Below are 14,485 nucleotides of genomic sequence, written 5' to 3' on the forward strand. Positions count from 1 at the left end.
ATTCCTTTAATTAGGGAACACAATTTATTCTAATTATAGATTTAAAAACTGTTTAAAAATGTCTGTAGCATTTTCTTATCAATAGATCCATTCAGTAACTTCTCACATTGAAACTGGGCTTTACAGAACAGTTGGTTGTAGTGATGGGAATTTCGGCTCTTTTTGGGGAGCCGGCTCTTTTGGCTCGGCTCTTCATAAAGAGCCGGCTCTTTCGGCTCCTAAATGGCTCTTTGTTTTACCACTTATTTCCACTGGTACAGAACAATATTACCTACATTTTACATGACTATATGGACAAAATATTATTGTTCAATATTAAAAATAATAAATAGTGTTACAATGGCCAATTGTTTTTATGGCTGTCTTGTAATAACTCACTGATTGCACTCACATATTCAATTGTATAAATAACTGGATTTTTAATAAAAAAATCACTTGTAAACTCTGAAATATAGCAAATGGATCCCAAAAGGTAGGTATTACAAAATAGCTTATTAAATTAAATAATCATCCATTTCTGGGTAATAAAATAAACAAATACTCTGCAAAGTGCAAAACAGCAGCATTCAACGGTAGTGATTAAAACAACTACAACTGTCAACAAACATTTAACTGATTTAACATTTTCTTCAACTAATTTTTGGAAGGCAGATTGGCATTCAGGAAAACCAAGTGTCTCAGCTTGGAGTGTTGGAGGGTTGGAGCTTGCTTGTTGTTCTCTGATTGGTTGAATGACAAGCCTTAGAAAAAAAAGGCTCGGTCTTAGACGGGAACCGGCTCTCATACTAGTTCACTTACAAGAGCCGGCTCTTTGTTCGTTCGCGACCGACACATCACTAGTTGGTTGATAGAGATCAGCTTGTTGTTCCATCACTCTCCCTTTCTACGGTGATGGAATGTCTGAGCTAAAGGGCTAAGTGTGCTAGTAGATTAAAGTGATTATTCTGACTTGGCCGACAAATGCTGATCTTGCTTAAATCTATGTTTCCTATTAGATGACTCATACCGTCGTGTGCCACCAGCCCTTGTCTTGTTCTTTATAGCGGTCATTTGGGATTGAAAGTAACTCTTCAAATCTGATAGCAACCTGATGCCATTGGGTCGTTTGCAGTAGTTTGGCTACACTAGAGTCAATCAATTTCACATGCTCCTGATAAAGCAGAGATTTTTTACTTTAATATTTACAGCCAAATTGCAAGCCCATTTATAATCTTCTATTAAGCACTAATCAAGATATTTTAACTGTCATATTTATGTCTCAGTTTTGGATTAGTGAATGTAGCGTATTAATACTTAATTTTTAACGTATTTTTTGTTGAATAAACAACAGTTATAAAATGGCATAGAATGGAGAATGCTTGAATTTTGTAATACAATCATATATTACATAAAGACATTTTAAAACTTGTACACCTAATATTTGTATTGGATTTGAGTATTTCTTCACTTTTGCCAAGTCTACATGCTACATGACCACCTTCCCATTGAGGGGGGGGGGCTTGCCCAAGATAAAATATGGCTGCTTCCAAGATGGCAGCCATGTTCTGGGCATAACCTAAAAGATAGGCTCACTTACCCATTGCTTGAATGACTGAATGAATTAATAAGTGCTTTATTGTCATTGCACATTGTACTTGTACATCAAAATTAAATTTGTCCCCCTCTCGGTACAAATAAATAAAAAATATATATAAGAAAAAGAACTTCGCTATTCAGATAAAAGGGTGTCTTGCTACTTTTGACACACCCTGTATTATCATTCCACTGTTTCATAAAAATTTCATAAAAATTCTTTTTTTCGGGCTGAAATAAATAATCCTTGAAGACTTTTAAGGTTGTTTCTATATGTGACTAATGATGGACAAATCCTTTTGGCGAGGTTGATATTTGTCAGTGGATGTTTGAAATGCCTTGAGGATTCATAGTTCAAACAAAAACATCACATTTCTGTTTCTTTCCTTTTCTGTCTCCTCAGGGGTAGGAGCAGATCCTAGCAGACCTCAGTGTCGAAAAGCGAAAGAGCTACGCAAAGAAAGGAGGCTTCAAAAAGAGCAACAGAGGTGGCAGGATGAAAGCAGCCTGACAGGTCCAAATCCAGCTCCTGTAAACCTAGCATCCAATCAGCCCAAAACCATAGAAGATTTTATTGCTGACTCACTACAGGACGACCCCCTCCACCGTCTAGAGGTTAGGCCTTACCCAGACTTTGTTTGCCAAGTCTGTTCTTTTTCATAATAACTAACCATAATAGACAGACTGCATTTAAGATAATGTAAGTGACTCAAAAAAAGTGCAGTGCTCTGGTGTACTGTAATCCTTTCTTGCTTTAGCTGCAATTGCTTGGGTGAGATCAGCATATGCTGTATAAAAAACCATCTTGTGCCTCTCCCTTTATTGTCCCCTGACACCAAAGCGAGGCTCGTCTGTCAATGAACTTATCTCTTCTAGATAAGTAATTTGCTGATTTGATTTGATAGACTGCAGTAGGACATTCAATTTTCTTAAGTGGATAGCAGGCAGTGCCCGTCTCATTTTAGCATCAGCTTACTGATGCACTTTTGCTCATCTTGTTTACTCATAATACAATGTGCTGATGAATCAGAAATACACTATATTGCCAAAAGTATTCGCTCGTCTGCCTTAGCACGTATATGAACTTGAGCGACATCTCATTCTTAATTCCATAGGGTTTAATATGATGTCGGCCCACCCTTTGCAGCTATACCAGCTTCAACTCTTTTGTGAAGGTTTCCTTAAGTTTTACGAGTGCATTTATGGGAATTTTTGAGCATTGTTCCAGAAGCTCATTTGTGAGGTCAGACACCGATGTGGGACAAGAAGGTCTGGCTCTCGCAGTCTCTGCCGGCCAATCAAGTTCTTCCACATCAGTCATGTTGAAACAGGAAGGGGCCGTCCCTAAACTGTTTCCACAAAGTTGGAAGCATGATATGGTCCAATATCTCATGGTACACTGAAGTATTAACAGTTGCTTTAACTGGAAGTAAGGGGCCGAGCCCAACTCCTGAAAACCAACCCCACTCCGTATTCCCCCTTCCATCAAACTTTATACTTGGCACAATCCAGTCAGACAAGTACCATTATCCTGGCAACACCCAAACGCAGGTTCGTCCATCGGACTGCCAGACGGAGAAGCATGATTCGTAACTCCAGAGGACACGACTGTACTACTCTAGAGTCCAGTGTTGGCGTGATTTACACCATTGCATTTGACGCTTTGCATTGCGCTTGGTGATATGGACGCAGCTGCTTGGCCATGAAAACCTATTCTCTATGCACTGTTCTTGAGCTAATCTAAAGGCCACATAATGTTTGGAGGCCTGTAGTGATTGAGTTTGCGGAACATTGGTGACCTCTGCTTGCTATATGCCTCAGCATCCTCTGACACCACACTGCCATGGAAGAGATTGGAATACCTGAATTCAATTATTGGGACTTTGTGGCACAGGGTCCAACGACTCTTAAAGTCTTTGTGATAAATTTAAAATGTAAATATATGACATTTCTGAATTTAATTATTATTTATTTAGATTAAGTTATCAGTCTCATTAAATTCTAAAAACCAAGAGAATTTCTGTGTAGATGGGGGTGGGGAAACCTCTTGTGTGACACTCTGATACTTTTCTGGAACCAAAAACCTGTCAGTGGGGTTCTGGAGAGCTTTGTCCGGAGTGCTGTTCTCGAAGTCGAAACTCTAGTCTTTCACGGGTGTTAATATCAACCCATCACTTTGTGCTGGTGTGTGATATATCACATGCTTCCTTTTCAGCCCTCTATTCACTTTATCACCAGAGCGTTTGGGACAAGTGAGCAGTGTTCTGGGAAGTTGCCTGAGGTCATTAAGCCTGGAGAGTTGAGCGAGGGGACGCACTGCTCCAACCTCTTAACGAGATGTTTATACATGTGCAATTCAACCCCACTTGGAGTGCTCTTTATCATATCTGTTGCACACAGAGAAAAGTTTGAAAGATTACGCGTACAAATTGGAAGGAAGGACAGCATTTGGACTGTCGAGGAACAATATTTTAAAATTAATCTTGCAATATGTAGTCATTGGTATTGAGAAATCCATGTGACTGTTCACAAAGCAGAGATCCAAGGGTCTATTATTTATAAATTCATAATGTCCCCAAATGTACATGATTGAAATGAGCCAAGTTTATTCTTAACTTTGCCTCCAGAGATTGATCATGTTGTCCTTTTCAAAAGGGCACATCTTGCCCATATTTTAAACTTTTATTTGGTGTATACTTCTGTTATGTTAACAGCATGAACATTGAACATACACGGGACTCTTGGCTCCTGAAACAGTCCAATTGTTACCATTTGGTACCATCAGTATATAATAATTCTTATAAAACATTCAGTTTCCAAACCAATTTTTCAACCAACCAGTTTTCTCCTGTTTTTGGAGTCTGTTCCTCTTTAAATACTTTAACTGTGACAGCAGAAGTAAGTCAATATTATCCACCTACAGAAGAGCAGTAGAGCAACATTCCCATCTCTTTTCATGATTTTCAGTGTTCAGGGGTTGTGAAGATGTTGCGTGTATCAATAACTGGCAGAGGTACAGTCACTGCAGAGTAAGTTTATCTTTTTGTTTTATTTGGTGAGATTACCAAAACAAAGAGAAAAAAAAAGGAAAAGAAAAAAAACATCAAAAGAAAACACAAATTTCTTGAGCTATCTTGGGTGCAGCCTCTCCTCAAGCTGGCCCACTCCAACTCCCCTTTCCTCCTCACACCCCATGCTTAAATACCTTCCCCTCATTAACCCTACCTGGGATATACCATCCATGAAGGTATGGTAAGCCAGGAACATGCAGTTCCTAAAGAAACAAAAATCACTTTTTATCACTTTAAAATAACACCAAGCACCCAAATACAACACATCATTCATATTATTGAACTGAGAAATTAAAACATGCACAATGTAAATACCACCGTCATGTTAGTGATAAATTACATCCCTCCTTCTAAAACAGACATCTTCCACCCCAGAACCTCCAATAAAGGGCCATTAAGAGCAGCGCGCGTGTTCCAACCCTATAATGGATGTGGAAGTGGGAAACGCCCGCATCAGTGTGTGTGCAAGTTTTAACAGCAGTATTTTAAAACATGACCATCGTTTAAATGGAGCGTGTGGTAGTGGGTACCTCACTAGCCACACGTCCACCTATCACCATACAGGAAACGGCATTATGAAAACAAATGGCCACACGCTGAACGGATACCCGATGTTAATGAAAACACCGATTCATATAACATGGCGAAAACTGAAGCGACCACAAGACCAACGCGCCCCGTGAGGAACAATGTGAGTTTTAGCAGGCACTTACCCAGATATTATTAAACAAAGTGATATTTATATATGCAATGTGTGTGTGTAAATAGTGTCTCGTCTCTCATAAGCATATGTCCAGGCTCATGGGGCTGTGAGCCAGTGAGAGGGGTTTATTCACCCCTTTCACAGGGGTCTCCTTTGAATCAACTCTGGGTCCAAACTCCTTCAGATGCACCTGAGCGGGCAACAGAGATAGTGAGCTCCTGAGCCACTCCCTTAGCTTGTTTCCCATTTACTGAGCCAGGGTTTCGTATAAACACCGTGCTTTTTCCAGCACATAAACAGACCAGAGAGCTATAGCAAGTGGTAAGGAAACAGTTTACGATTGTAATCAAAAATCAATTAAAAGTGTTCAGAGGCATCTGGAGTTTTTTTTTTTATTTAGACAATGGAGAGGAGTCTAAAGGTTGAAAAGCACAAACCGAAATGAGAATGGCTCTATTCCTGCTCCATAGGTGGGTAATATTGACTTATTTTTGGTGTTTTGGATCACTTAAGGTGGAGTTGTCTGAAAACGGTTAACTGCGTTACCGAGAGTGCTACAAAACTAAAGAACTTGAGTTACAGATGAGTTTCTGTGGTAATTCAAACAGTGAATAAATACTTAGACAAGTTAAACTTCAACTGTCATACCCCATCACACTGATCCACCTTAAAAATTGTGGAGCTTAGAACTTCTTTTCCCCACAATTGTAGATGTTCCCTTTAAGTCTAAGTAACAAAATAGTGAAAATAATGTATCAAATAATTGAATAGATTTCACAATAATAATATTAAATCTTGTGTAATATTGCTAGCGGTTTGTCCTTATTCTGCTTCACTTCAGCAGTCCTAAAAGGTATAATTGGCTTTACTCTCTCTGTTAAATTGAATACCTTTCTCTGTCTCCTCCATCACTCAGCAAGATGCAAGCTAATGACGGGCATTGTGTTAGAAACAGTATCTTGCTTCACATAGTTTGGACGAAACCTCCCAGCTTTGGCAGAATCGTGTGATTTACTGAGTCTTAACTAGTGACTAAATAACATGATTAAAACTGGCAAGAAAGTAAAATATCAGAGTTAAATGTGAAGTTGGGACAAACCATTGTCATTATACTGAAATTAGAACTCAATTCAAGACATTCAGTGCCTCTGTAACAGCTTTTGTTATCTGGAGTTTGGATTAGTTTATAAGCTTGAAATAGCTGAGTTCTGTAATAGGTATAATACCAGTTAGTTTTGAACATGCACATTAATGTCTCTATTTCTGGATAATGGCACTTAACTGCATATTGTAGCCATTAACAAACAGTAACAGTAGCTCACTAATGCTAGTATTTTTCATGTATAATGCTTTTTCAATATATTGGATTATTGCTGTTTCTATAATACCATCTCATAAAAAATGTTGACCTGTAATCCACTAGTGTCAAGGAATATACTTTGCTGAAGTTGTATATCCTTGGATTTATGCGTTTTCCAGAGAGTCCTCCAGGGGGCAGTGTAACAACACAAAAAAAATCGGCTTGTTGGTTGGGGGGACGGGGGTGGAGGTTTGGACTATTTAAACAATTTTGTCCTCATTCTCCCTTCTTCCATCAGCCATTCCATTATGAAAGCTCAGTATTGTTATGATACAACTGAGCTTGCAACCGCTTGGTTGGACCTCATGTTCTTAATCAAACAACAGATATCTCAAGAGAACAGCAAGGCCACTTAAAAAAAGATGCTACTTATGTTTATCTCAAACAAAAGTCACAGTATCCTTATTACCCTAAACTCTGACTTGGCCAAGTTTTAATATAAGAATCTCACTAAGAGCCAAACAAAATAAACGTCCTGCTAATAAAGTTCTGCTGTCTCATCACTCTCAGTGCAGAGGACTTGAGAAGAATAAGCACTTCATCCAACACAAACCTGACAAAGAGTTCTTTTAATTAGAAGCAGGTTTTGCCAGTCAGCTGAATGTTTCAGCAAAGTTTTGTCTGTCTTTTGAGCCCAATACAGTCTCAGACGAATATTAGGTACTGATATTCACATACTTGAGCTTGTTTTGAACATCTGTGCTTATATTTATGTACACTATATAGGGCATTTCAATGGGAATGTTTTTATATTTTATTTAATATTTGACTTGGGCATAAAATGTTTGGAGAATGAAGGTTTATCAAAGGATCTAATTCGTCAAAATCTTACTTAGGCTTGCTCTCACCCAAGCAGCTCCGGACTAAAGTGTATACTACATGCATGATGCGTTTTTAAAGAAGATTATTTGTGTTATTTCCTCAATGGCCCTTTTTCATCAAAGTTTTGTATGGTCAAATCAGATTTAAAAATGAGCATGAGCAAATTTCACTGGCTGTTTTCGTTTTACTCAGGTTCATGTTTGATGTAGGTCTATGATCAAAGCAAGGCAAGTTTATTTATACAGAAACTTTTAAACACAGCGGCAATTCAACATGTTTTACAGAATCAAAAGAAAGAGTAAAAAGCAGTTAAGAATAAAAATTAGAAGTATAAAAGGCATTTAAAACAATTAAAATATATATGCAATATACCAAAAAACATGATTAAATGATTCAAATGTAAAAAAAAAAAAAAAATCAAAGCATTTGAAAAATCTTGAGACCTACCACCTTTGCCCAGATAGTTACAATTAAAATAATACAATTAAAGGAAGGACAATAAATTAGAATATAAAAAATGGCATCCAAAAAAGCAGGGTTTTTCTTGTTCATTTTATTTAAAAATAAATACTAGATAATCTACCGTCAAAGAACAAAGAAGATCAAGAACATTTTGTTGATTTTAAGAATTACAATTATTTATTTATTTAGAGTAACAGGTTAAAGCATGTGAAGTATAAGGAGGCTGTGCGCAGTTATATGTAGTTTTATAAACACACTAATGCCATAAAATGTCCCCACTTCTTCCCTTTAAAATATTTCAGGCAAAGACCCATAAGCACGTGAAATAAGACAAATTCAGCAGTCCTCCTCTCTCTGTGATATATAATACATGTGTAAATGTTGGCCAGTTCCAAGCCCTCCTGCTGATCTTGTGAACAGTGGAGTAAGGTAACTAACGCAGAGACAAACACAACCCCAGAAACACATACAAACAGAACATAGTTCTGATTTATTTTCTATTATTTATTTATATAAGAACGTTGTAAATAACACCATGCAATAACATTACTAAATAACATCCATCCATCCATCCATTATCTGTAACCGCTTATCCGATTTAGGGTCGCGGGGTGTCCAGAGCCTACCTGGAATCATTGGGCACAAGGCGGGAATAAACCCTGGAGGGGACGCCAGTCCTTCACAGTGCTACTAAATAACAGTAATATGGTAATCCAGTATAAAAGTGGATATAGTTATTTTTTTTACATGTAAACTGACATAAATGCTGCACGTTCAGTTTAAAATAAAAAGCATTTACTGCCAATTTACTAACATTTAAAAAAAAAAAAAAAAAGACCCATATTGTGGCATAATTCAGCAAAACAACTATCAAATCACACCAAATCTTAATAACAATAACTTTTTCAAAATCTCTATCCAATGCCTAAAGAACCAAACAGTCAGCAAAAAATTCCACCACCACTTTCCTGGTATTTCCATCATCTTGCAAGTCAATGTATTAAAATTTGATAATCAGCACCTAATTTCTCTCACATCTTGATCATTATAACTGCTATGCCCTGTTAAAAATGTAATTCCTTATAATATGAAACATAGAATTGTATAAGCTTGGAGCTTTCCTCCCCCTAAAATCTATTGTAAATTTGTTTGTAAATCCATAAATATCTGTTTGTACTTAATATGTACTTTTATTTAATTATATTATTGTTAATGGGAAAATTGTCAAAGCTTTAGAATGATGGAGTTAGAAGAGTATTTCTCAGTATAATGAGGACAAAGGTTAATGTGTAAGTATATTGCTGTAGAATGTTTTGAAAGTACCTGTTTAAAGGCATGTAGTATGTCTTTGAACAGTATATGATTTTTTTATACATCATTTAGCATAGCCAAGTCTGCTCATTTTTACCCAACTTTGATGAATAAAGGCCAATGTGTATTTGTTCGTTTAACTGATTGTGTTTTTGATTGAACTTTTTTTTTTCTTTTATTTCTTTGCCATCAGTACTCTCTGCATTAAGTTTATCTTTGCTCAGTATATGTTTCATGCCCCTTAGGGCATTTGCTGGCTTTTTGGACTTTCTTTTTTATGTCTTTCACTCAACCATTCTCTCTATATAGTTCAAGTTCTTTTCTTGATGACCTTCTACTTAAATGTCCTCTGTTGAAGGTGAGGCTAGTGCGCTCTGCACCCCCCAGTCCGCAATTCAAAGCTACTTTCAACGCTTCATACCAAGTGTACAAACTCTACCAGATGACCATTCACCATGACCCCCCTGACAAGCCTAGTGAGAGCCAGGTCTGATGTCTCCCAGTTTCAACTGGGCAGTTGGGTGGGATGAGCAGTACTCATTTTATTATGGGTTTAAACTTGGCACACATGACATGGCCTCCCTCAGTGTGTGAACTATATTTACTTCTGTATGTCACTGATTCATGTATTTAGTTTTTTTTTTTTTTAACCTAAAATTGAATTTAATTTAAAATCATAAATAAAGTATCCAAAATTATTACAGTTATCAGTACTGATAGTAATGTTCTGAAAAGTTTGAAAGTACTGATACACAGATGGAAAGCATTTCACCAGTTTTATTTTGATCAACACAAATAAAATTAGCAGCACAAAAAAAATGAATTCTGCAGTATGTATTTTCCCCTTTGGATTTATGTGAGATTAAGATGGTAAACAATTGTTGGTTAACAGGTAATAACTAATTATAAATGTATAACCCTCAGTTTTACTGTTTTCAAGGAAATATTTGCTACACATACAATGTTTATTTCAGATAGCTTCTAGAGCACAAAGGAACATGCATTTGAATGTAACGTTAAAGCATTTAAGATGGAACATGAAGTTGGCAGCAGAATATTACCAAGCTCTGTTTAAGGTAGAAAAAGTCTCAGAAATTCTTCACAAGAAGATTATAATTCTGACTGGAATAGGAGATGTGGTGTTTGTCAAATGAAATGAAATGACAAATCAGCACATTTCTACAGCCACAAGAGCGTAAACCTGTAAATCCATTAGCTTAACCCTCAGTCTTCAGGAGCTCTGGTGGTGTGCCCAATCGCACCACCCCGTCCTAATTTAACCTCACCTTTTGAGGGTCCTTGGGGAGTAAAATCAGGATGGGGAAGTGTGCCTGGGCATCACATTGCTTCTGTGATATGTGATATGACACTGCAGCCACTGGAACACTTCCAAACTTTGGTTGATGCTGTAGCTTATGTGAGTTACTGTGTTAATTGCTGTAATTTAAATTGAAGCTCTAATACTAACCATCAAGGATTTTACTGTGGTTTAATATGATACTGGTAACCATTTCATGTCTAGTTGCACTAATGCCTAATTTTAAATTTGATCAGAGATTCTTGGGAGGAAGGGGTTTGCAAATACTGTGTTGAGGAATGCGGTCAGAATGAGGTAGAAGAGGAACTATAAAATTAAAGCTAGACCCAGAATGTATGGTACTCTGACATTTAATGAGTGATGTCTGTAATCAGACTAGAGCGAGGTGAGATGGAATTACGTGCTCAAACATACAGGAAATGAGGGAAGGTAGAGGCAGAGGGGAAAGAAAATAAAGTCTGGCAGTAGGTGTTTCTTGCAAGTATGTGTGCGTGTAATCGAATGAATAAAGCCCTCAGTAAGTGAAGTGAGAACAGAAGGAGAAAAAATGTAAAAGAGGAAATGAGAAAACTGCTGGTGAACATGCAGTGTTTCTACAGGTGTGGTGGTAAAATGGGGAGTACGTTACTCTTAAGCTGTTTGGGTTCTGGTGCAGATATTTTAAATCCACCGCTTTCTTGGGCCATATCAATAAACATCCATCTTTTTATCTTCATATTAGCCTTGAGCTTACTCTCAAATGTAGATTAAAGGAGATGTCAGAAAGTTTACCATGTTACTATTAAGCCTGATTAACATTTTTTCCTATTGGGCATCTTTTCTAATCAGTTTTCTCTACTCAGGTTTTTAGGGAATGCATATTACTGATATTAGAAGGAATATAATTCAGTTTCAGAAAATTATTTAAAAATGCAAAGCGAATGTATTTTTAATGGTAGATCATCAAAACTGTCAACATCAAATGAACAATAAACTAAAATGTAAGATAAAAATCAAGGGTGAGAACTGAGAAATGGTCTGTGGTCACCACCTGCAGAACCACTTCTTTTATAGGGGTTGTCTTACTAATTGCCTCTCATTTCTACCTGTTGTCTGTTGCATTTGCACACAGCAGGTGAAACTGATTCACAATCAGTGTTACTTCCTAACTGGACAGGTTGATTACACAGAAGTGTGATTGACTCACACTGTGTTGTTTAAATGTTCCCTGTATGTTTTTTTTTTTTTTGAGCAGTGTATTTAGAGACAAGTGAAGTAACGTGACAAATGCATGTTCATGTAATAAAAAAATAATTTCAGTAGCTGCATCCTCCATCTGTATATCAGTGGCTGGCATATCTTTATAGACGTGACGTTAGCGTCTGCTGCAGTATCGTGTTTGAGTAGAGGATTTAGCCATAAACAAACCTAGATGATATGAACTCCATTCAGTTCTATACCTCAATTTAGCCGTTTTCAGCTCACATATATAAGCCTGAATTTTTCATAAAAAATGTAAGATAACATGCGTTACCATCAAGCACTTGGGCAGCATTGTTTGAGAATCCACCAAGCTACTGGTGGACAAAGCCATATAGGCTAGGGAGTGCATTGGTAAACGATTGTCACATAACACAGTCCAACACTGCATCATGAAGTGCAATCTAAAGCTCTATTACACAAAGAGGAAGCCATATATTACTTTTGTGCAGAAATATAGTGTCATCATAGATGGACTGAAAGAGATACTCTGGGACATTAGTGGCTCTGTCCTCACATGCGCTGACTTGACCTTTACCCAGAACCCCTACTAGGGGTCTAGTGGAATAAAGTCTCTGTAAAGTCCGACTGTTGCAGGTGTTTGTGTTCACAAATTCAGCTCCTCCGGGTATACTCCAGAACATTTCTGGGTTACCATGCAAGTGATGAGATGTTTATGCTTATGCTATGGCCAGTTTTAATTGTTGCAGATTTCCTGTGTATGTTTTTGTATGTGTTTGACCCGCTGGCACAGTCCTCATTGTCACTTGATTTTGGATTTAGATCTTTTTCTGGGTTAAGAGCTGATTCATTTGTGATGTGAATGACTAAAAGCAACCAATATGAATTAGTTGTTTCACACTTATTCCTGAGCCGTGTGTGCCATGTTCTCGTTTAAAGGAACAGGTCAGTATGAAATGGACTGTATTTGTGGCGTTTGATCCCTGGGGTATTTTGACCAAAGCGTGTCACAGACATTTAATTAACACCCCAGGGAACTGTGACAGAACTGGAAGGAAACAGTAAGACTTGATATGTTCTGTTTTGTTGGAGGAAGCCAAACAGAGCCCTTATAGGTATATCTGTTCACTCAACAGCCATTTTGGCGACACCCCTAGGCAGTTATTTCCACTCATACAGGACCAGGCTCCTATCTGTTTGAACATGGGGAGACATCTGGCAAAAATTGGATAAAGGTTTTTAACGTTTTGGCTCAGCTACTGAGCATGTCTAAGGCTGAGCAATAAAGAATAAGGGCTTTTCCCGCATGCCTCTTTTGGCCACAGTTATAAGCTTTCCCATTTGTTTTTTTAACCAGTGACCTGCCTCATCCTTTGTAATGTTTCTGAACAAACACTTACGATCTCCTCCCACCTCCTCAGTGTGATGGTTGGGCTCTTTGTGTTGGAGAGTAGCTCTATTCCATATTGAAAATGGCCCATTCTATTCATAATGGCCAGCTATGGTGTAATTTACAGTCCATAAAAATGCAGGTTAAGTGAGTTGGCTTCCCTAATAACTGTCCTGGTGTACGTGCATGAGTGTGTGTGTGGGAGTGAATGAGTAAATGTGTGTATGCCAAGATATAGATTGGTGTGAAACCCTAGTGCCCGATGCAGTACTCCAGGTGGATGGTCATTCCTGGTCGAGAGTACGCTGTGCGCGTTTGGCGTGTGTGTGTGTGTGTGTGGATTAAGTGTTGAATGGAATGGCGTTCTGAGGGGTGTTGATTTTAAATCGTCCTTGGGTATCTAGAAAGGTGGTATATAAATGTAAAGATAAACAAATAAATAAATAAATAATTGACCTTTGCATACACATTATGTATTATGCATGGCTTTGGTTCTTATTTGTTTGGTTTTGTTTTCTTAGCATGGGTTTTGTTTATTATATATCTAATAATTCTGTTGTTCATCACCCGCTTTTTCAGTTTGAATAAGAGTCTCACTGTCATGCTCGGTCATTAACCTGACTTGCATTGGAACCCTTAGGCTATATTCACAGCAGGTAAAATTGACTCAAAACCCTACTTTGACATCCTAAGTGACACAGGTTTGTCATGTGGTGGTGCCCGGGGAGCTTTTGTGGGTTTAAGGGCACTTCAGCCATGGATGTTCCTGCTGGTCCTGGGGATTGAACCAGCAAACTTTCAGTACCAAGTCCAGTCCTCTAAGCATTAGGCCAAGGCTGCCCCTTTATACATCAGTCTTTATACATCGGCCCAAAGTGTTTTTGTTTTAATTGGAGGCATTTCTTGTATGGACACTGTTAATTGAAAGTATTTTCGTTATTAAAATAAATATTGGGAAATTGAAAACTTCAGATTTCCTAAGATGGTTTTTGTAACTGAAGTCAAAAGAAACAAATGATACTCAAATGTGGATCACCTAGAGCAAACAAAGATTTTCAGCTCTCATTTGCTCCTCTTTGGCGACCTCATGTTTGCAGTTGACCTCCTGCAAGCTCACACACATTGCAAAGTTACCAGTCCTACATCCAGCCAATGGATACTAAATTCTATAAACAATACAAATTTTCACATAGAAAATCATTTTGAAAAAGAAAATAAATGGATGTTGAGATATTGCATGCTGCACAGTAAAATATATTTCCATTCCTTCGTTTGA

General features: G+C 37.6%; 1 protein-coding gene across 6 annotated transcripts in view; it reads left to right on the forward strand.

The window, feature by feature from the left end:
- Positions 1-14,485, forward strand: part of LOC136705540 (arginyl-tRNA--protein transferase 1) — a 140,481-nt gene that overhangs the window by 32,259 nt on the left and 93,737 nt on the right. For 5 of the 6 annotated variants that reach the window (XM_066679166.1, XM_066679168.1, XM_066679169.1 and 2 more), the window contains one exon: positions 1,976-2,187. In XM_066679166.1, the coding sequence (XP_066535263.1) occupies positions 1,976-2,187 (212 nt within the window). Of the gene's footprint in view, positions 1-1,975; positions 2,188-9,659; positions 9,789-14,485 lie in introns of all 6 variants that reach the window. The other variant, XM_066679165.1, reaches the window with a different exon arrangement.

This window comes from Hoplias malabaricus, chromosome 8, assembly GCF_029633855.1.
Source record: "Hoplias malabaricus isolate fHopMal1 chromosome 8, fHopMal1.hap1, whole genome shotgun sequence".
NCBI classification, from domain to species: Eukaryota; Metazoa; Chordata; class Actinopteri; order Characiformes; family Erythrinidae; genus Hoplias; species Hoplias malabaricus.